General features: G+C 43.1%; 2 protein-coding genes and 1 long non-coding RNA gene across 8 annotated transcripts in view; 2 read left to right on the forward strand and 1 right to left on the reverse strand.

Moving 5' to 3' along the window:
• ASB11 (ankyrin repeat and SOCS box containing 11) overlaps nucleotides 1-1,344 on the forward strand; it is a 50,622-nt gene extending 49,278 nt beyond the window's left edge. For both annotated transcript variants that reach the window (XM_029603626.1, XM_029603625.1), the window contains exon 7: nucleotides 1,195-1,344. In XM_029603626.1, the coding sequence (XP_029459486.1) occupies nucleotides 1,195-1,319 (125 nt within the window). In that variant the 3' untranslated portion in view covers nucleotides 1,320-1,344. The remainder of the gene's footprint in view (nucleotides 1-1,194) is intronic.
• Nucleotides 1-23,303, reverse strand: part of LOC115092603 — a 110,433-nt gene that overhangs the window by 43,691 nt on the left and 43,439 nt on the right. The window contains exon 2 of the long non-coding RNA XR_003857036.1: nucleotides 18,036-18,113. This is a non-coding gene — a long non-coding RNA (uncharacterized LOC115092603). The remainder of the gene's footprint in view (nucleotides 1-18,035; nucleotides 18,114-23,303) is intronic.
• ASB9 (ankyrin repeat and SOCS box containing 9) lies at nucleotides 1,396-22,415 on the forward strand. 5 transcript variants are annotated; one of them, XM_029603620.1, is made up of 8 exons: nucleotides 1,445-1,531; nucleotides 6,464-6,648; nucleotides 11,278-11,357; nucleotides 13,635-13,742; nucleotides 14,450-14,600; nucleotides 16,235-16,369; nucleotides 19,762-19,953; nucleotides 21,606-22,414. In XM_029603620.1, exons 2-8 carry the CDS (start codon nucleotides 6,555-6,557, stop codon nucleotides 21,752-21,754), a joined length of 909 nt encoding a protein of 302 aa, XP_029459480.1. In that variant the 5' UTR covers nucleotides 1,445-1,531; nucleotides 6,464-6,554; the 3' UTR covers nucleotides 21,755-22,414. The 5 variants fall into 5 exon arrangements, with proteins under 5 accessions (XP_029459484.1, XP_029459480.1, XP_029459482.1 ...); XM_029603624.1 differs by lacking the exon at nucleotides 6,464-6,648 and having other exon boundaries at nucleotides 1,396-1,531; XM_029603619.1 differs by lacking the exon at nucleotides 1,445-1,531 and having other exon boundaries at nucleotides 6,212-6,648.

Here is a 23,303-nt window from a genome sequence, read left to right on the forward strand (position 1 = left end):
TTTACTTTAAAATCAATAAAAACTGCTGAGTAAAAACAATAGCAGAATTAGAGAAGGATAAGCACAGATGACTTTAATTGTAAGGAAGTGAAAGGAAAACTGGATTAGGTGGAGCCTATGCTATTTCAACAGGAAGGAAATTGGACAAATTTGATGGGGCCTCCAGTTTTTATCTGCCACCACATTCTGAGTTCTATGAATATTGTGATTCTGACACAGTCCAGTGTTTCCCAGCCTTTTCAGGCACAAGGCACACCTATATTAACAAAAATGCTGTGTGGCACACATCCGCCTCCACAGAGCAGGCAGCGCAGATATGAAGAGAACTTGTAGAGCCAGAAGAAGAGTGAGGAAAACATTGAGAGCCCCACCAGTCTTTTTTCCAAATTTTAAAACAAAGGGAAATGCGAAGACACACATAAACCCATCAAAACTGACCAGCTCCCTCTATAAACAAGTGCAAGAGAAGGGAGATTTTAGTATGGTGTGGACAGCCAGCTCTGTTTCCTTGGCTGCTGCATGTGATTGCCAGAGCTCCTTCACTGCCGTTGTTCCCAGCACGCAGACTGGGTCACATCCAGTGCTCAGTCCACACTTTCCCTGTTTCACTCAGGCTGGGGATATGACAGAGGCTGGAAGGATTCAAAGATGGGAGAGATGAGAAGGTGCTGGGTGCACTGTGTGCACTACAGAAAGCGGGTCTCAGCTATCCATGCCATGCATGCTATTAATTACCACACTCTAGGGCTCATGTGGTAGCTAGGAAGAAGAGACATGCATGATTACACATGTTCTCAGAAAAGAGGTCCTACAAATTTAAGAGCCATCACTTTTGTCTCTTGTTGTTGTGATATGCTAAGAACAGAGGTGCTGGTCTGGATCTGAGTATCAGTCAGTGGTGACTTTTCTGCGGCACAATTGACCAGGTCTAAAGGTACACTAGTTGGGAAACTCTGTCATAGTCTATTACTGGATCTAATTAAGGCATCTTATCTAAGAGTTTAAGTATAAACTAGACACATTTTTAACTGCTAACTATTAATGGCTATAAGAATCTCTAAAAAACAGATTCTGAGCAAGGTCTGAGCATCATAGCCTTTATAAAGTGTGAATAACTGTAAATGTCTAATCTCAGAACAGACTTGCTGATATTTGAACATGTTTTTGAATATGTTACATGCCCCTCTTTCTTAGGTCCTGCCAGCCTTGCCCAGCTGTGCCGCCTGAATATTCGGAAATGTTTGGGTGGCTTCTGCCTTCATAAGATCCCCAGGTTGCAGCTTCCAGAGCAGCTGCAGGAATTTCTCTTGTACCAATAGCTCTATAGACTGCTCTATGCTGATGCCAGAAATGGAGAGGCAATGGGCTTACTCCTGGTAGAGAAAATCAAGGTGCAGAACTGAAGGAAAGGCTGCAAATTGGACAATGCATTACTGAAGGTGCTGACAGCAACCAGACTGAATACTACAACCAGACTGAATACTAATATTTTTCCTCTTTGTTGAAGCCCATGGAACTGCTATAGCTCATTGTAAGTTGTTACTGAAGAGAGTTCCTCACAGTATAATGTTCAGACATATATAGATGCATGATTCAAGGAAGCTCCAGCATGTTTGTCTCTTTCAGGAAACACACAGTACAAAATCATGCATCCTGAAGACCAAAAACCTTAAATGCAGCAATTTTTTTTCTCAAATACAAAAAATGCAAGCACTCCATAGAGATTGTGTCCTTACATGGTAGCCCATGCTTAAGCATACACCATAGAACAGAGTAATAACAGAGGTGCGCAACCCCCCCAGCCAGTCGAGTTTTCAGGATATCCCTAATGAATATGCATGAGATTTATTTGCATGCATTAATCTCCTGTGTATGCAAATATTTCTCATACATATTCATTGGGGATATTCTGAAAACCCAACTGAATGGGGAGGGCCCATAAGACCATTTTGAGCACCTCATAATAAGTAATAAGAAATACCAATACAGAGAAAGAGACATGACACAACAGATGCTTTAGAAACAGGGTGATGAGGGGGATGAGCTGAGCCAGTTCTGTTTGTACACCATTGCATGCATAACGATGCAGTTTGGATTTTCTTGTCATGTTTCCTATGAAAAGCAGGACTCCATCTCTGCATGCAAAACCAGGACTGGCTCAGCTTGTCACCCTTGACCTGTTGCTGTGTGGTCATCCTAGACACAAAAAAAAGTTTAGCCATTATTGTACAACCCACAAAGGACTAGGATAACTCACTGCAATTAAGAGATGGTGTGAGACAACATTACTGAAGATATGATTTATTTTTGTAAGTGTCCTTGCCAGTAGAAATTTTGTTTTAAGGAATATGTGTTTAAAGTGTGTGATGAAACAGCACTTATCATTTGCATAATCCATGGGTTTTCTACAGTGCATAAACAAACTCACTAGTAGACTGGAGAATGCTGGCAAAGAAGCTGTGAGGTGCAGTGTGAATGGTGACCTGCTCGCTGGAGGTGTTCTCTATTTTTTCAGATTTCCAGTCGAAGACCATTTGTCTTTCCCTGCAGTGGGCCTATTCCTTGGTTTCTCTTACTTTTTTTGGGAGTGGAGAATTCCCCCTTTATCTCACGGGGAAGAAAGCTCAGCCATCTCAATTTATATCCAAAGGGTCAGAACCGTTTGGCAAAGTTTTTGCAATTAAGGATTTCTAGCACCATGCTAAAATTCCACAGCTTGCTGGAAAGAAGAGTAGAGCAAATCCAGAGGAGTTATGACACTTACAACCTTAGGGGGTAATTTTCAAAAGTCTTTATAGGTGTAAAAGTAGCATATATTGTAGCACTTTTGAAAAGCCCATTTACGCGCGTAAAACCTGTTGACAATAGCACAGATCGTAGCACTTTTCAAAAGCTCATGCACACAAAATCCAGTTTTAAGTGCGTAAGTGGGCTTTTGAAAAGTGCTACGATCTGTGCTATTGAATTGTCAATAGGTTTTATGTATATACGTGCACATTAAGCACATACATTTTATTTGTGCATTTTTACTGTTTCTCTTAACAAAACTTTGTATTTCATTATATTATTTTGAATCGTATGTTTTATATTTTTATTGTAAACCAATGTGATGTCTTCCACGAACTTCGGTATATAAAACCAAAATAAATAAATAAATAAATAAATAAATGGGCTTTTGAAAATTGTTATAATATATGCTACTTTTACATGTATAAATATTTTTTTAAATTACCCCTTATATTATAAACTGCTACTGACTCTTATGTGTTTTTGTGCAGTGCTGTGTATGTTCAGTAGCACTGTAGTAGTAGTAGTAGTAGTAAGGGACAGTTTGTAGTAGCAAAGAGGATGCCATGTTTTTTTTTGGAAAAGCCAAAGGGACACTTGGAACATATTCTACTCTCTGTTTTTGTGTTTACTGGACTGTACCTCTGAAGAAGTAATTTTGCTCATTGCAATAGTAAATTCTATCATTGTATTGGAACAACAACCTTAAGGGTAGACTTAAAAAAATTGCGCGATCGCGTACTTTTGTTCGCGCAAACAAAAGTACTCTGGATTTTATAAGATACGCGTGTAGCCGCGCGTATCTTATAAAATCCGGGGTCGGCGCGCGCAAGGGGGTGCACATTTGTGCAACCTGCGCGCGCCAAGCCCAGCACGCGCTGCCTGTTCCCTCCGAGGCCGCTCCGATTTCGGAGCGGCCTTGGAGGGAACTTTCCTTCGCCCTCCCCCCACCTTCCCCTCCCTTCCCCTACCTAACCCACCCCCCCGGCCCTATCTAAACCCCCCCCCCTACCTTTGTCGGCAAAGTTACGCCTGCTGAAAGCAGGCGTAACTTTGCGCGCGTCGCCGGCAGCCTCGCTCCGTCCTCCGGTCCCGGGGGCTGGTCCGGAGGCCTCGACCACGCCCCCGGGCCCGCCCCCGAAATGCCGCGGCCCGCCCCTGAAACGCCCCTTCTCACCCCTTTTCGAAAGCCCCGGGACTTACGCGCGCCGGCGGCCTATGCAAAATAGGCGTGCGAGGACCATGCGCGCGTAAATCCGGAAGGATTTACGCGCGCGGGCCTTTTAAAATCCGCCCCTTTCTGTTTAAAATCTTCTTGGCAGTAGTAAGAACAATAATGTCACTTATTTGAGCTTTCTGGTTGGCCGAGTGCTAGAGAACAGGGCTTTTACTGTACTTTCTAGTTCCAGTAGCTGAACCTGTTGTGCAACAGAGTTGCCTTTACCATAAGCTTTCAAAACACTGAAAGCAGAACAAGCTCTTTGTTTTTTCTATAGTGAATATTCTTGCGCTATATTTGCAAACAAAGAATCAAGATAATTTTGCACATTTTGGTGAACCCACTCAGCCCTCCTCCCCACTCCCTACAAAGAAGCCTTCAATCCCAGGAGGGAGCTGGGTTCCCTTTCAAACCAGTGCCAGTGACACTCTGAGCACACTTGCTTTTCATGTGTATATTTGAGCAACATCAGCCATAGCTCACGGACCCGATAATGACAAAGGCAGAGCTCTCGAAAGCTAGTCACAATGATGTTAAGTTAGCCCAATAAAAGGGATATCCCTTACGACTTGTTTGCTGACTTTTGTTTCTACTTTTCTTAATCATTAAAATTGGTTACATTTAATATCATCTCATTCATATTAAATGCAGGATGGGACTCCCTCCCATCTAAAACATCAATGTGTTTAGTCATCTCGTTATTAACAAAGGACTTAAGTATAAGAATTTTATTAGAGTATTGTAACTCACTATTGCTGGGACTGCCTGCCTATGATCAGATCTCCATGGTTGCTGCTAACTCAGCAGCTAGAGTTTTAACAGGTTCACGTAGATATGATCATATTAACCTGGTGCTATCCACATCACACTGGTCACCAGTTCACTTTAGAATACAATATAAAGTCTTAATGTTCATACATTAAATTGTTTATAACCCAGAAATAGTATGGCTAGGTGCGAGCCTTCAATTATATACCCCACAACATTGCTTACGAACTGCTAATCAAGGTCTGTTGGTTATTCCAACAATTCAACAGGCCCATTTAGGGAAGGGGTGGGCGACGGCTATAACAGTAGCAGATCCCAATTTATTGAGTGCTATAATGGAACAATTATGCACTTTGGGCGACATTAAAAGTTTAAAAAAAAATGTTAAAAATATTGCTATTTAGGAAAATCTTTAGAAGCTAAGCATCGAGGTAATGAAGAATATGAAAGATGTGGTAAGGAAACAGATATTATGTAAATGTCATGATATGTTTCTATGGTTGTGAAGTTTTTTAGTTTTCTATTTTTATTATTATGTATGTTTTATTGTAAACCATTATAATTTATGGAGTGACAGTTAAATGATTTAAAATAAACTAACTTTAGTCTAAAAAAATTGGAATTCAGGAGTACAGCAAAGTGAGAGACCTCCCTTAAGCGATTTTACTGGTCAGTGAGAGAAGTCAGATTCAGACAAGCTAATAACTTCCTGTATCACTTCAACCAGAGCAGTCTCTCCGGGTTTGGCTCCTGCTTAGCTAGTCTTGACTGTGGTCTTGGAGTTGAGCCAGAAACAGGTCCTTGGCTTGAGTCAGGTTCAAACCTTCTTTGTCTGGGTCAGTGCTGCCTGTGATTGCTATCAAATGCATAAGGGATCTTGATTTGAAGACACTAAATTTAAGATTGCCTCATCTTTTAGAGCACTGTGGTCAAAAATAAAAACACAGAACAGAGTTACTTGTGCCAAAAGACATTGCAGAGCAATAAAAAACAAAGCAGAAGTAAGGTCTGGGTAGTTACAGTACCCTGCATACAATAATGGTCATGCTTCAGATACAAGACAGTCTGTCTACTTCTAAGATGATAGTTTCACTTCAAGGCAGATAAAATATTTTCATTGAGTACATAATTTAAGGCATGTGACAGAGTTAGTGATCATTTTAAATTATAAGTCCACTCAGTGTTCCTTAGTGCAGTGTGCCTGCAGAATTCTAGTAATATGTAGAGTTAAGAGGTCTTTAAAAGTGTTCTCTCAAAACAACTTAATTGATTCCTTCTGCTGAATAGCAGTGTGCTCGCCCCTGTCTCTCTGCACTGCTTTCCCTAACCTCCCCAAAGGCATATTTCCTTCAACCAGTCTAACTGGCTTTTCTATGCCTTTCATTTTCTGGAGGATTTTCTTGTTTTTTTGTTTTGGCAAACTAAGAATTTCCTTCCTGAATCAATAGAAGGAAAGCCAGAAATGCTGATTGGTCGTGGCTTTGGAGAGGATATGACGACAGCAGCAATATTCTTCGCCTTGCACAGTGTGGCTTTTTTAACCTGTGGCTGGGGATGAGAGCCTCTTTTGTTGGGGATGAACACAGGTACTCGGCTCATGGTGATACTCCTGCCTCCCTCCTGGCTGGCTGCATCAAGTCCCAGCCTTCCTGTCTGAACTCTTCTGCTTGCACCACACTCCTGTAATAGGTTACTCATGCAACTTGCATATGCTTCAGCGGAGATGGAGTTCGAACCCTTCCGATGAACTGCTTCATAGAACTGCACTTCCCGACAAAGGATGGATGCAGAGGGAGCGAGTGGAAAGGCTGGTGGGTCCCATGGCATGAGAGGGCAGCCTTCTACAGCCTACGTATCAAACCCCTTGATGAGCGGTAAATATATTTGTTTTCTATACTGTGCATCGGAAGATAGAAAATGTTCTAACCTCTTAGAGATGATAGGAAAACCAAAAGAGGAAAGTTTGCCTCTAGAAATTGAGTTTGGTAGGTGGGGAGGAGGCAGATTCCATTCAGCTTACAGAAATACATGTGTGTACCTGATGTTCGCTCAGTCTAGCAAAGCTTGATATGTGCTTTAGATATTTCAAGTGGCAATAGCAATTCTTATTGTTAAGCACATGATAGCTCTTTTGTTCTAACCTTAGGGTCATACAGTACAAAATATGTTTACTGTAGATACAGTGAAAAGAACTTGAACATGAAATATGATGAGTGCAATAGGAATTCAGACATGGCAAAATACTAACAAAGGCGGCAAACCAAATGAACACATTTTTTCTTTTGTGTGTGTGTGTGTGTGAGATAGTTTTGGTAGTCACAACTGCACACTTCTGCACAGATCATTTGAAAACATGACAGCCTCGCAGGACTAAAGTTCCAGTTTCTGACATGTAGTTAAATGTTTTAGCAGTTTCCTGCTCAGACATTGAGAGGTTTGGAGTCTTTTTTTTTAGTTTTTAAGTTCAGATAAGAGTTGGGATAGTAGAAACCTTTGCTGAATATGGCTTTAAAGAAAACTGAACATAATTCTGGGCCAACACTCAAGTCTTCAAATCTGCCTTAAAATTATGTGTTACTATGGTAAGGATCTTAAGGCAAAATCTATAATTGAACTTATTAATCCATCCTTCATATAAACACAGTAGGCTGATGCAATTACTGTTAAATTCTGCTTTAAATGTTAGTACAACAGACTGCTAAAATACTGAAAGATATTTGACTACCTAGTTTTGACTGGCGCTTTTGAGAGAAGAATCAAAAATCTGAGTCCTTGTGACTGCACCTCATAGTTTAAGTTCCCTATATGTCCTGATACTCATATTAACCTGGATTTTGCATGTAGTCCCCTTCCACAGTGTCCTCTCTGTGCAGATCAAGGGGCCACCTTCGGGTGCTGCAGAGTCCTGGAAAAACTTGCTGCAGCCCTTGGACAAGGTTCTTCCGATGGGGGGAGGGGGGCAGGGGAGAAGGAGCACTTGTTCCAATACCCAAGGAGATAAATACTCAGTTGCTCAAAGTCCTCACACAAATGCTGTTCTAAAACAGAAAAAAAAGTTAACTCAAAAGAGTAGTACAGTACAGAAAAAGAAATCTCCAAAGCTTAGATTAATTCATGAAAGCATTTGAGAATGATTGAAGAGGCTTGGAATCTCATAAGCCCCTGTAGGTCTCCCTTCCTCTTTAAGACTTTGCAAAGAACACATAGGAATCCTTTACTCCCATACTCCCAACTAAATTTGCTCACACAGTACCTTGCTGGTGCAGCAGCTCTGTTACGCCGGAGGTGGACCCTTGGGCCGAGGTGGGGTTGACGCAACCCATAGGGTCCCCACCGTCGGCAGGTAGAGAGGGCTGATGTACAGAGGCCACTGGAACTTCACCAATACCAGCCCTCGTTCTCCCTCGGGTTGAGCCTTTGGGTGCCGGGGCCAGCTGGACTTAGGTGGGCCTCTGTATGTATTCGATGAGGAGATTGAGTTCAGCCCAGAGACAGCAGGAGAGAGGTGGTACAGTCTTAAACTGAACAAGGTAGTGTCCTGGAAATTCGGGCACCAAAGGAACGAAGGCAGACAGGGGGCGCCCAAGCAAGAGCAGGCCGAAGCCTGAATTGACCAAGTCCAGGAGGTAAGCAGAAGAGGCGTCGGAACAGGCTTCAGTCAAGGCTGGCGGCAATCTGGAAGCAGTGGCAAGCAAGGCTGAGGTCTGATCACGGAGATAAGTCTAGAAGCATAGTCAGGCAAAGCAGTGGTCGGGATCTGGAGAGAGGCAACGATGTAGTCAGGCAAAGCAGAGGTCCGGGCTTGGAGAGAGTCAATGGAGTGGTCAGGCGAAGCAGAGGTCCGGGCTTGGAGAGAGTCAATGGCATGGTCAGGCGAAGCAGAGGTCTGGATTTGGAGAGTGACAATGGCGTGGTCAGACAAAGCAAAATCAAAGTCCATGTAGGCAATCCGTAGAAAGGTGCAAGGCAGGAACGTAGGAACAAGGAGACAGGAACCAGGTTCAAACGAGGAACAGGAATACAGGAACGAGATGAATCTCAAAGGAGGCAAGGAGTACTCGACTAGCGAAGAGACCTGTTGCAAAGGCAAAGCTAGAGAGTGGCGCCCGGGCTTAAGTACCGGTGCTCTGCTGACGTCATCATCCGGGGCTGTGCCTAAGTTCCTGCTGCAGTCCCTACTTGAAGATGCGCGTGCGCCTAGGGAGGGGCATGGCGCCAAGTAGCAGTGTCTCTCCGCGGGCCACACAGGCCCGACGTGAAGCAATGGACGTGGTGGCTGGACTGGGAATGCCAGGGACAGCAGCTGAAGCACCAGGGGAGGCACGAGGACGGAGCTGGCGGCCCGCCACCGCCAGAGAGGAGGAACCAGGAGCTGGAGTTACTGCAGAGAAGTGAGGGGACCGTGCTGTGGGTCTGCCATGGACGACACCCATAACAAGCTCCCTGAAAAGGTCCCCTTATCCTCTGGACTAGCAAGATTGCCTTCCCTGGACTACGATTGCAGGTTCTTCCCATAAACTCCCACACCAAACCGGAGAACCTCAACTTGTTCTAACTGGAAAAGAAGGGACTATCCCTTTCCTCTACAGCTCAGGAAAAAAGCCAGCCATATGCCGCCTCTCCCTCTCTTCACACACAATTCCTACTCCCCCAAATGACTCTTTGAGCACTTATAGATTTGGTAGAAAGGACCTGGTGGGGATGGGCCATGAATATACACAAACTCCTACTGTTCTACCTCTTGCCAGAAACTTCCACACTGGTAAGTGCCTGGTAGGCCATACATGCAAACATCAGAAATGTGTGAAAAATATTGCTAAGGGACAATGGAGTATATCTGTGGATAAAATTAAGCAAACATAAAACTTTCTTGACATTCATTTCAATGCCCTGCAACAGAGAACCTGCTTGTTAATTATTTGATGAAAATAAAGTGCATCTTGTTGAGTGGAGCAGAGGTGGAAAAAGCCCCTTGATAGTGAATTGGCAGCACATTTAAAGAAGAGGGTGGAATTATCTAAGACACACCCAAACAATGTAAATAATACATTAAACATCATCACCCTTTTAAAGATCTACAGATAACTTAGGGGTTTTTGGTATGTAATGTTTATGTGTTTAAACTTTACATGAAAAATCTGACATACCCACAACACATACTCTAGTGCTTTTTATGGGGGTAGGGATGTAACATGTGACTAAGCTGCCCTCTCTATAAGGAACATAGGTTTAAAGATATGATATCACCTGGAACAGGTGCAGCCAAAGTTGGCAACCATGTCTTATATGCAAGAAGTTTAATTCTGATATTCCAAACACAAACATGAATCTCACATGCTTTTAAGTCATATACTGCACCGATTCAGTAATTCACAAACCAGGGCAAGTTCAAAGGTGAGATTTATGATCTGTTTTAATAAATTCTAACAGCCTGAAGTCAGACTTTCACCAAGGAAGAAACCTTGGTAATTTTGAAAACTTACATTTTTAAATATTTGTCAGTCTAATATATGTATCATTTCTATCAAGCTCCCTTATTGGTATTCTGTTAATGATTAGTCTGATGTATTGTTTGAATTTAAAACTACACTTATGACCACAGTCTTATCCTTTGATTATATACCAGTCATTGGCATTAATACTGTCAGCGTTTACATAGTGTTGTAGGTATATTGTGAAATGTCACAATATTTCTTACAGAATTTCAGTTTTCTTACCGAGTAGAAGACAATCTTTGTCATGAATATGTTCTATTTGAGCGGGATATAAACATGGTGAACCCAGACGACACCTTCAGGAACTCTTCGTTCACAGGGAGGCAGCTAACGGGTGTCACTGAAGTGTTTTCCTAAACCCATTTTGCCCCTTGCCCTCACCAAGTCTGCGAGCTGACTTGAATCTTGAATTCAGTCTTCCCATTTGGCACTGCAGACTTCCCACAGGGGTCACTCAGGAGTCCAATGCAATAACCTCACCGCACAGAAAATATGTGCCAGCACACATCTACTGAAATGACCTGGGTTGTACTGTGATGTACTGTGGGTTATGATGATGGCATCAATATCGGGGGCAAACTACAATAAGCTGCATTGTGCCATAGTACCCGAGTACTTTTGTACCCAGGCAATTTCTCTTTGAAAACTAGCTAAAGGTACAAAGGTAGCTGTTTATTGTGCCCTTTTTGTGGGGCTCTGAGGAAGAAACTGATTTTTCTTTTTTATTGTTATACATTGCCTTGGACTTTCTGGTGACTTAAAATCTAAATAAATGCATAAATAGTTTTCTCCTTCTCCCTTGGGAAGATTATCTTAACAGCAGCTCATTTAAAGCCCAGGGGTCTAGGCACCTAACTCTGGAGCAAAGCTGCCTAGATTCCTTTTGAAAACGATTCTCCCCATTAACAGAAGAGGAGCACTGAACTGCCTGCAGCTGTTTGAGCTGGTCTAGATACCAAACTATCAGGATGAGAAGTTACTAACTGTATGAACTTCTTCCTTGCGCAGATTTTGTTTCGGACTGGTCTCCCATGCATGATGCCGCGATTCACGGACAGCTTCTTGCACTGAACAACCTCATCAACCAGGTAGCATTGACTATTGCATGTTAGATTCCATATTAGGAGCTACCACGGCAGTCAAAAAAGCAAACAGAATGTTGGGAATTATTAGAAAGGGAATGGTGAATAAAACGGAAAATGTCATAATGCCTCTGTATCGCTCCATGGTGAGACCGCACCTTGAATTCTGTGTACAATTCTGGTCGCCACATCTCAAAAAAGATATAGTTGCGATGGAGAAGTTACAGAGAAGGGCGACCAAAATGATAAAGGGAATGGAACAGCTCTCCTATGAGGAAAGACTAAAGAGGTTAGGACTTTTCAGCTTGGAGAAGAGACAGCTGAGGGGGGATATGATAGAGGTGTTTAAAATCATGAGAGGTCTAGAACGGGTAGATGTGAATCGGTTATTTACTCTTTCAGATAATAGAAAGACTAGGGGGCACTCCATGAAGTTAGCGTGTAGCACATTTAAAACTAATCAGAGAAAGTTCTTTTTCATTTGTTGCCAGAGGATGTGGTCAGTGCAGTTAGTATAGCTGTGTTTAAAAAAGGATTGGATAAGTTCTTGGAGGAGAAGTCCATTACCTGCTATTAATTAAGTCAACTTAGAGAATAGCCACTGCTATTACTAGCAACAGTAGCATGGAATAGATTTAGTTTTTGGGTACTTGCCAGGTTCTTATGGCCTGGATTGGCCACTGTTGGAAACAGGATGCTGGGCTTGAAAGACCCTTGGTCTGACCCAGTATGGCATGTTCTTATGCTCTTATCAAGGGCACAAGTGAGGTGGATGTGCTCACACTGTAAAAACGGGCGCCCAGTTGGGACGCATGTGTTTATATGCATTTTATTGCGTCAGCCCCTTTGTTTGTGTTTAATGACCTGTCTATTATTTGCTGAGTTTGATGTTAAAGCAGAGGACATCAAACTCATCAGTTCTCCTGAAAGTCCGCATTCTGAAACAATTGATCTTGTTACCATATCATTTCTCTCCAAATACTTTGGTGATTTGTCTTAAGTAAATTTTGGGGCCGATGTAATAAAACATGCTGACCTTAGCACCAATTTTAACCTGCACTTTTTGGCAGTTTTCCCACACCAAATTAACCTTGGTATTAAACATGTTCTTTTTTGTGCAGAAAAACTCATGCTAAAACACCAGTTTAAAATCTACACTAGGATTAACGTGTGCCAGTGCAAACTGCAGGGCAATAAGCTATTACTCTGCAATGTGAGGAAGTGTGCTAACTTGGGCCGCATATTTTTACTGCAGGAAATTTAACTCCTGGGTCAGAGCAGGAGTTAAACTTCCTGTGGTATTTGCCTCCTGACTGAAGACAGCCTGCCAGGACATGCCATCACTGCCGATAGCACTACTTCCTTCCTCCCATCACTGCTGTGCAGACGGGACTGCCCTGCCCACTGGCAGCCTTGTTGAAGTGCTCCACACAGGAGCGGACCAGCACCCTGCGATGAGACAGGTAGAAAGCAATTGTGGCTCTCGCTGGGTGTAAGGAAGACCGCAGTTGGAAACAGGAGGCATCGATCCATACAGGCAACATGGAGGGAGGCAGTGTTGGAAGGTGGAGGCAGCAGCAGCAACAGCCTATGTGGACAAAGGACTATTTTTGGTCCAGGGGTCTCAGGCACCCAACGTGATGCAGAGCGGTAGAACTTGGAAGGACTGTGCACTGGCTGACAAGTGGGATCCCCCCAGCTCCATACCAGCAACAGTGTCACACAGCGCCCTCCTCTGCCTGCCATCTCTGGACTGAACCACAACACTGTGGCTGGGCTCATAGAGGTGGCATATTCTCCGCTTGGCCGGAGGGGCTGCCAGCATTTTCTTTCCATCTGCATTTTCTCTGCTCTATTTTGCTGGCTTCTGGCTCCTTGTTCCACTGCTGCTTGTTTTTTTTTTTCCTCCTGTGCTTTATATACACTTTTTTTTTTCTACTGGTGGATTTGCAGTTGAATGGCTTGCAAATGCCTTGGCTAAAATAAGTGCACTTTTTCTGTTTAGCGAGCTTTTCTTTACACACGAGGCATTTGCATGCCATCAGCTTACTGCATCCCGTGGGGCTGCAGATTTTACCGTTCAGGTATAAAGTTCAAAATTTAGAGAGTTTGTACTTCTGACACATTAGCCTCTGCTGTAAAAAAAAAAAAATTCTGATTAAACCAGTTGGGCTTCTTGGCCAATTCAGCGTGCAGGTTATACAGCTGGCTCTGGTAGTCTGGAGCGGTTCCTTGGTGAATAATGAGTTGTTTGTTAATTCTGCCTTGGTTGTGTTTCCCAAGGGCTGCAGTGTGAACCTAATCACGGCGGATCAGGTGTCTCCTCTCCATGGAGCTTGCTTAGGGGGCCATCTGGCTTGTGCCAGTGCCTTACTGAAACACGGAGCAAAAGTAAGGAGCTTTACAAGTAAGGTGGGAAAACCTCTTCCTTATACAGAGGTCTGATCACTGTATTTAGCAGTCAGATTCGCCAGACTCTTTAGGTATGCATTCTTAGAAAGTGATAAAGTATACCCGACAAACAGCAAGATAGTCTCCCATAATTCATTAATATTATTCCCAATCTGCATTTTAGCCCTGATTTCTTTAGGATGGCATGAAGCGGACAGAAGTGATTTTACAAAGTGTGATTTGAAACAAAGTATTCCTAGAATCATTTTATTGATAAAAATGAATAGATGTAGGTTAACCAGGCCCCTGTGCACTTGTTTTACTTACGGACCATGATTGTGTCATTATGCACCCATATTACTGTGTTGCCATGATTTCAGCAACAAATCATTACTTTAAACAAAGTGTCTTAAATTATTTGAGGAAAAGCAGAGCTCCTGCTAAAATGTTAACTGCGCCACTACAAAATACTCTTTGAATTTTTCTAACTTGGTTTTTCTCCCTGATTCAATGGTTCACGCTGCGTATTGGTCTGAAATTGTGACCACAGCTCATATTTTTCTGTAGCAGACACTTTCAGGGTATTAAACTCTGGGCAGTTCTTGCCACTTGAAGTGGCAAAGCTTGAAACAAATTACCTTCAGGCTATTTTAAACTTCTGATTTGGTTTTCTAAATGAAATATCTTGTGGTGGGTTTGTTTTCCAGGTGGATGGTGCTAGCCTGGATTGGCACACGCCTCTGTTTAACGCTTGCATCAGTGGCAACGCAGCCTGTGTGAATCTCTTGGTACAAAATGGAGCCAGCCCGCATCCAGTGTGTGACCTGGCATCACCCATTCATGAAGCTGCAAAGAGAGGTACAGAAAAGCAGCCAAAGATAGCCTTTCTGTGCCACCGACGTGATCCTCCCGTTTATTCCACCCAGCTTATGACTAGTCAAAAGTCTTCCCACATTATGTATATGGAGGGGCCAAAGATAACAGCCCACAACCCCGTCTGGAGTTGGGGGGTTGAGGAGGGGTCTCCCTGCAGGCAGGGCTCATTAGATCATGAGCCACAACTGCAAAAACCCAAATTGCTAAAACTGGGAGAGAAGCTGGGGAAAGGGAGGGAGAAATGATAGTTACACCCAAAACCATACTGCAGTTCCCTCTAAATAGCCGTCCTACCTCAGGGAATTACAGTGTGACCATTTTCCATCTAGTGCGTCGCACTACCTGAGCATTAGCTCTTCAGCTCTTTCAGTGATACAGTGCGCCGTTCCCAAGACTAACATGGTCCATCCAGTCTGCCCAGCAAGCCTCCAACGGCAGCATCTGCCGCACCATGCAGGCCACAGTCATGCCTCTCCCAAAGGGGCCGATGCAATAATCTTCACGGAAAGCGGGCGCTGACTTTTCAGCACCCACTTTCTTAACGCACGCATGGCGCCTGCAAGGAGGGGCGTCATGCAATATGTAAATTAGGGGGTCACGCTAGGAAGGAGGCGCTAGGGTCGCTTGCGCGACCCTAGTGCCTCCTTGCTAACACAACCTGCCGCGGCTGCCGGTTATGAAGACCGACGCCGGTATGAAAACCAAGGCCGAGTTTACTGGTATCGGTTTTCATAACTCGGCGGTCTGCAAGGTTTTTTTTTTTTAACTTTAAAAAAAGAAGTACAGAAAAGCAGTACTTCTTTTCAATGCGCTCAGCTCCAGGCAGGCGTTAATATCTTTTTGCATTTGGAGTGAATGAGTAATAGCTTGATTCACATGCATTTGCATGTGATGAGCGCTAACTCATTCACTCTGCGTCGGATGCACGTTAAATAGGCGCTAATCCTCCTATTGCATTAGGGGTGGATTAGCACCTATTTAACCCGCGTCCGACAATGGGTTAAACAATGCACTCGGCTGAGCGCACTGTATTGCATTGGCCCCAAAGGTAGCAACTGCTGCTCCATGAAGTTATTACCAAGCCTTATAAAAACTCATAAAAATGTACTTCTAGCAACATTTTTACTGGGTGATGAGCCTTCTTGAAAATTCTGATAGTGATGACATTTTTGTTTATGGACTTGGGCTTAGAAGCAGTCCTATGCTTTTTCCCTTATGTCTGCCTATTAGTACCTCAGACCATAAAAGTCAGGGCCTGTGCTGGTTGTCGCCTGAATCCAATTCCTCTTCCACTGTCAGTTGAATCTGCCCTCTGCCAGCTGCACTGGAACACTCACAGCGAGTCCCATCAGTTTCAGTATGTGCAGATATCAGGAAGAATCTACAGTTTTATAGCTATCTGCTCTGCATAAGCAAATTTCTAGCTAATTTTTTTGTTATTTGTGCCACATAACTTACTTTACAAACCCAGTTTCTTCTTTGAGAAAAATGCCAAGTTTATCTGGCCCTAAAGTATTTGTCTCAACAATCCAACAGAAAACATCAAGCAAAGACAGGAGACTAGAATTATATTAAAAAAACATTGTTTGTAGCTTAAATTATCTTTTTTTCTTTAGGTCATACTGAATGTGTGGAGTCCCTCGTATCGCACGGGGCAAATTTCCAGCGCAGTATCCAGCACCTGGGAACCCCACTTTATCTTGCTTGTAAGAGCCAGCAAGTGGAGTGCGCCAAGAAGCTCCTTCAGTTAGGTAACCGCAGAGCTATGTTGGAGACCTGCACTGGATTCCTTGACCTAACTTCTGCAGATTGGGCCAGCAGGGTTTGGAAATGCTACAGAGGCAGCATTGACAGCCACCACATTATCGGGCCAATACAGTAAAGTCTGCGGGAGAGCGGGCGAATGCCCGCTCTCCCAGCGTGCGCACTGGCCACTCGCCGGTGCGCGCGATTCAGTATTTAAATTAGATCAGGCGGTAGATCCGGGTAAAAGGAGGCACTAGGGACACTAGCGCGTCCCTAGCACCTCCTTTTTGACAGGAGCGGCGGCTGTCAGCGGGTTTGACAGCCTACGCTCAATTTTTCCGGCGTTGGTTCTCGAGCCCGCTGACAGCCATGGGCTCGGAAACCAGATGCCGGCAAAATTGAGCATCCGGTTTTCGGCCCGACAGCTGCGGGCCAAATTCAAATTTTTTTCTTTTTTTTTACTTTTTTTACTCTTCGGGACCTCCGACTTAATATTGCTATGATATTAAGTCAGAGGGTGCACAGAAAAGCAGTTTTTACTGCTTTTCCGTGCACTTTCCTGGTGCCGGAAGAAATTAGCGCCGACCTTTTGGTCAGCGCTAATTTCTGAAAGTAAAATGTGCGGCTTGGCTGCACATTTTACTTTCTGTATCCCGCGCGCATACCTAATAGGGCCATCAACATGCATTTGCATGTTGAGGGCACTAATAGGTGCCACGGGTTGGACGCGTGTTTTCCTCCTCTTACTGAATAAGGGGTAAGGGAAAACGCGCGTCCAATAGCAGGCTAACAGTGCGCTCCGTCGGAGCGCACTGTACCATATCGGCCTGTATGGGAGGGAATCCCAACCATTGCATTATGGTGTTGCCTACGAATGGGATGCAGGGGGCACATGCACCAGGTTCAGAAAGGAGCCATGGTCCGTGACTGAGGATTATTGCTGTGATGATTGTGTTATAGAGGGAAGAGGGCAGGAGAAAATGAATTGGGGGGGGGGGGGGGGGAACAACTCCAAGTAACTGACTTCAGAGCCCTAGTTGAGGCAAGATCCAATGGAGATGAAAGCCCAAAATTGCAGGAGGAAGCAGCTAGGCCAAAAAAAAAAAAAAAAGTAAAATTTCAAAACTGTTCTCCTAAATAGATGACATTTAACCTTTTGGAGAACAGAAGAATATATCATTTTAGAAAGAAACAGGAAACACAGTGGATTAGGCACACTAGTAAATAGTAATTTCATTTTTACTCCCTGGTCTCAACTGCATTTTATTAAACCCAACTTTAATAATTTGTTATAAAGAGTGTGACTATACATGCAAAGTATCTGCATGCAATGGAGGGAGTGCATACAACTCTATCTCATGCATATTCATTGTGGATATCCTGAAAACCAGACTGGTTAGGGAGCACTCCCGGGTCTAGCTTGAGAAGCACTGACCTAGAAGACAAAGCCTCTGTAATACTGTGGCTATTCCCCTGAGCCACACAGTCTTCATGCAGGTGTACTGTTTCCTAGGGACGTGCAGGGTTTCTTTAGCTGGTGGAGAGTTTTATTTCATTTCAGTGCATGCTGTTTGCCAATAGTGCCCACTAAAACCAAAACCCTTGCTGCCAAAGTTAAAAAAAAAAAAAAAATAGACTCCAGGCTGGCTCTTACCCTCCCCCCAAACTTACCAAACAGGACAGGCATGGATCCAAGTCACTCCGGTCTCACTGGTACCATATTCCAATCACCTTTTGGTAACTCTGGACCTTCAGAATAAAAACAATGAAATGTCTGTGATCAGAACTGTGATAGGGCATTGGTTCTGTGGTTAAGGGCAACTGGGGCCCCCGAGATTATATAAAAGGCTTTGAGAATCATATATTGTTAGAAGCAATTTTGCAAAGCTATGGGTGCTTTGCTTAACCTGTACAGCCTGCTCAGAGTAATCAAATTTGTAATCATGAAAGAATCAAAGTCTTTCCTTATTCCTAACTATTCTTTTCAATAATTCATGCTGAGATATTGGTCCGGTGCGGTGAGGTGCTTCAACAATCAACCACAGTGAAGGGATGTGTTTTACTAGTTTATAATGTCTGACAGCATATCTGATAATGCTCAGACATCTGGCCAGACACAGGTGTGTGACCTGGTTCTCAGGTCGCCCAGAAACTGTTCACTGCTAGTAAATGCCCCATCCAGTGGGGATTGTTTAATAGCATTAGAACACTGACAGGCCAATACATTAAGACGCGCTCGGCCGAGCGCACTGTTTAACCTGCAATTGGTCGCGCGTTTTTGACACGCGTCTAATACCCCTTATACAATAAGGAGTTTAGTGTGTCGAAAATGAGCGGCAACCCCCCCCCCCCCCCGGAAAACTAATAGTGCTCATCTTATGCAAATGCATGTTGATGAGGCTATTAGTCTCCAAGGGCAGGCATTAATTTCTGAGCAACCTGGTAAAGTGTACAGAAAAGCAGAAAATACTGCTTTTTTGTACACTTTCCGACTTAATGTCCTAGCGATATTAAGTCAGAGGAACCAAAAACAAAAAAGTAAAAAAAAATCTGCCAGCTTGTCAGCGGTTAGAAAATGGACGCACAATTTTACCATCGTCCATTTTCCTAACCTGTGGCTGTCAGCGGGTTCGAAAACAGATGCCGGTAAAATAGAGCTTTGGTTATCGGACCCGCTGACAGCCACCTCTACCACTGAAAAGGAGGCGCTAGGGACGCGCTGTTGTCCCTAGCGCCTCCTTATTAGCGCACCGCCTCATATAAATACAGAATCGCGTGCCCAGGAGAGGTGCCTGGGCACGTGTCGGGGGAGCGGGTGCTCAACATGGAGCGCCCGCTCTCCCGCATTTTTTACTGTATTGACCTGTATAAGAGGTGAATCTCCAAATCTCTCTCTCAGAAAAAAGTTGAAAAAACAATTTGAAATATAGAAGCAAAGATTTAATGTTGATTTTAATATATCCATGTGTATGTGTATGCACATACTGTATATATATTTATCCTTATTTATTTATATCATGCAAATATTTCTAAGCATGGCTAACAGCAATCAGTCATGATGCTGACTGTGCTAATGAGTTAAGATGGCTGCAGTTTTTGCATTGGCAGCAGCAGCAATAGCGGAGTGTGGTGAAAAATGTGATTTTTTTCCCCCCATGCTGTATGCCTCTCCTGCATTCCCCAGTGGAAACTGATGTTACTCAACACGGGTTCATCAGCATTAATCGATTAGTCAGGTAAGCAGCTAGTCAAAGTCTCCCCACTCCTTATGCAGACCAAGTGTGACTTTTCAATGCTGTAAAACCAGAGAACTGGAGCCCCGTTCTTTATGCTGAATGCTGAGCAGCACAGACTTGTTCTCATTCTGTTCTATTCTTGCTAATGGCTTACTGTCTAGGAGCAAATGCAAATGATGGCAAATATCTGGACTCCAATCTTCATGCAGCTGCTGAGAATTGCAACGCAGATCTGGTTAAGTTGTTGATCGACTTTGGAGCAGACACCAAGACTAGGAATGCTGACGGGAAGCGGCCAGCAGAATTAGTCCCACCTCACAGCACTTTAGCACAGGTGTTTTTGAACAGAGAAGGTACAAAGAAATGAAGTCTATTCAAAGTCATAACTGCAAAAAGAATGCAACTCTAAGTGTAACCAGCCTAACCTAAATGAAGCCATGACAAGGGTGATGGTGAAATAATGCACAGTTTCTGTAATGCAGCTTGTACTGCAGTTATGCAATGATGCTCTGCCACCAAATCTTCCAATCCCTTTAGAGACTGGTAGCTGGGTTCTGAACTGTAACAGTGTATATTATCCAGGGCTTCTGACACTCTTACTCCAAACATGGCCATGAAAGGCCTGGTGTATTATCTTCAGTGCTGTTTCTTATTGCAATCGCCAATTTCCTGAATAGAATAATGAAATCTTTCTGGCAGAGTTTTTTGATCATCTGTGATGTTCTGTTAGTGATGTGTAAAAAGTTATCTTTGCGGGCTAGATCCACATTTTCTTTTTCTACCTTGCTTACATTTGCATATTCTTGCCAGGAACTCAGTGCAAAGCTTCCATAAAGAGTCATAAGCGTAGTCTTTCTTTTTGTTTTTGGCTCAGCAGTTTCCTCCTGTTCCTTTAGGCTTCAGGCTCAGTCAGAACGACTCCCTGTTGGGCTACAGTGCAATGAGCCTTCATTTGCAACTATTTACTTTTAATAATCCACTTTTAATTATAAAAACCCCAAAGCAGAGTACAACCCAAACATAACATTTAACACCCCACTTCACACACACCTCCCACCCACCCTATCCCTTTCCATCTACATAATCCCACCAATACAAGAAACATCATTAATACATCATCCCAAATGAGCAAGGCACAAATACAATCTTATTAAACCCAATCCACCACATCCTGATGGACATGCCTTATATCAACCTCCCCCAACCCTCCCATAAACTCCCCAAATACACCATTGCAAGCATACAGTATCTGTATCCTACTCACCCAGTAAACCAACTACTCCACTATAATTAGCCAAATTTGTTCAACTCCAATCCCATGACTGTATAAATTCCCCAGCCATCCCAATAACCACAATCAAATACATAACCCTTAAAACATCATGAGGCATGAAGACTAAGACCCCTCCCCCACCAGGAGCTGTGACTGCTGCCTCCTCACTATCTCAGCCCTGGCTGGCTGGGGAAGCAGGAGACCTGACCTATCTCTGCGCTAGTATATAAGGGAGTGGGATGAGAGAGGGGAAAACAAAGAGAGAAGAAAGGTGTAGAGAGCAAAAGGAACTGAAGTGTGTGAAGAGGATTCCCACTGAGTGAATTTATTTAGCCTGGAGGCAGCTGCAGAGCTGGTTGGTTTGCAGAATTACTTTTCTGACTGTAGGGGGTGGGGACAGATTTATGGATCTAGATGTATTTTCTATAGGCCCCTTCCCACCGTAATGCAAGAGTGCAATATCACCCCCCCCCCCCCCGCCCGAGCCAGCCCAAATAAAATGGTGTAGTCTGATTATTTGTTGATGTTTCACCATTTACACACCACAGAAAAATTATGCCCAGTTGAGTCTTACTTGTTCAGTGTGTTGTTGCATTCCCTTTAATAATCGTTTTTAACTTAATAAAGATGGTCTGATAAAAGACTGCACCCATGTGTTGGTTGTGATGTTACGTTTCCTGAAACTTGTAGCACATGACATTTGTAATTCTTCTGATATGCCTCTTTTTCTAGGGCCTCTCTCCTTGATGCAGTTATGCCGCCTGTATATTAGGAAATGTGTTGGACACAAATACCACCATAGGATGACTGAACTGCCACTACCTGAGGAGCTGAAATGCTTTCTTTTGTATAGACAGATTGGTTTTATTAATGATGATTAGAAGCCAGAAGAGCGAGGCCCGTCATCAAGATTCCAATAGATGAAAGAATGGAATTTGCATTTCATTTCTCTCCCTTTGACGACATTGCAACGCCTGCTTCCAATCGGATGAATCTTTTGGAGTAAGAAATATTAGATATTTCTCACGCTGCATACCAGGCAGGACATGCCCTGTGAAGACTGCTCGGTAGTGTTAAAAGGAATACCTTAAAGGTGAGGCAGCAAGTCAGATGGAAGATTATGGCTTTTTATGCCTTGAAATAGAGATGAGTGCCTCAGAGAAAGAAAAGGATTGCCTTCTCTTGTGTAATAAAGTGTGCCTTACTGGAAAATTACTGCAGCTCCATAAATATTAGGAAATGTTCCTGTTTTTGCACAAAAACATTTTTTTTTTTTGTAGGTCTCTTGCAGGTACCTTCATGAAGGCACACATCCTGCAGTATTTACTGACCTCCTAAAAGGAGTCTGGACTGCTTTTTACTGAGGCCTGGGGTAGACTTGAATTGACTGTATAGCAGCTAACTGGAATACTAAGCTGGAGCAATATGACTGGCTGGCACCCAGGGTACTAAGGCACTAGAAAATAAGGACCTAGTTCATCAATTTAAGTGTTTATAATGTCATGAGCAAATGCTTTATTAAAAAAAAAAAAAAATACAATTGTTTTTTTTACTCCACTGACTTTACACCACTTTTCCAAAAGGAAAATAATGCCACCCATACCACCTAATTTGTGTGACAGGTAGATTTTTTCAAGGAAAAGGGGGCATGTTTAGTGCAAATCCTTCCCCAACCCCGCCCCCAGGAACACGCAGGTCCTACGTGCGGACTTTTACCCAAAATATTGGGTGGGCAATTTTTGTAAAAGCCCATTTCCACAGATAAAGCACCGTTTTACCCATAGAAAGAGATCTGAAAATTACCCCAGGCAGAGATTTTCTTTTGTTTTGAGATTCTGCAATTAAAGAATATTGTGAAAAAAAAACACAAAACTTTACTCTTAAATACAATCTCATAATGAGGAGTAATGGTCCAGGTGAAAGCCACCTTTGAGATTACTACAGGACATTTGTTTCATGTGTGTTAAATGCTTTTAATGCGCATTAATGGAAAAATAAGCACATTACCATCAACAGAGAAATGCTGCTCCTGGTACTGAGCATGTTTAAATGAGCTGCGTCAGATGCAAATTTAACGTAGATGTATTACCATTGCCAGTAATGCATCAATGATACCACCGCAGCTAACCCATCCCCATTAAATCCAGTTTTAATGAGAAATTTATTAAACATTTAATGCCTGTTAGTAAATCGGACATTAAAATTGCAGCTAATGCTTATATTAAAATCTTAAACATTAAACAATATGAATGAGAGCCAATTTTTCTTTATTATACAATAATACAAAGCATCAATATTGGTTAAATACTCAACAATACTCACATATCCCTCATTCACACCATTCACACCACATAGATACAGCCACCCCTGATAAAATAGCATTTTTAAGTGATATTTATAATACTATCACATATGAGTTGAAAATCTAAA

This window comes from Rhinatrema bivittatum, chromosome 5 (assembly GCF_901001135.1).
Source record: "Rhinatrema bivittatum chromosome 5, aRhiBiv1.1, whole genome shotgun sequence".
In the NCBI taxonomy this organism is placed as follows: Eukaryota; Metazoa; Chordata; class Amphibia; order Gymnophiona; family Rhinatrematidae; genus Rhinatrema; species Rhinatrema bivittatum.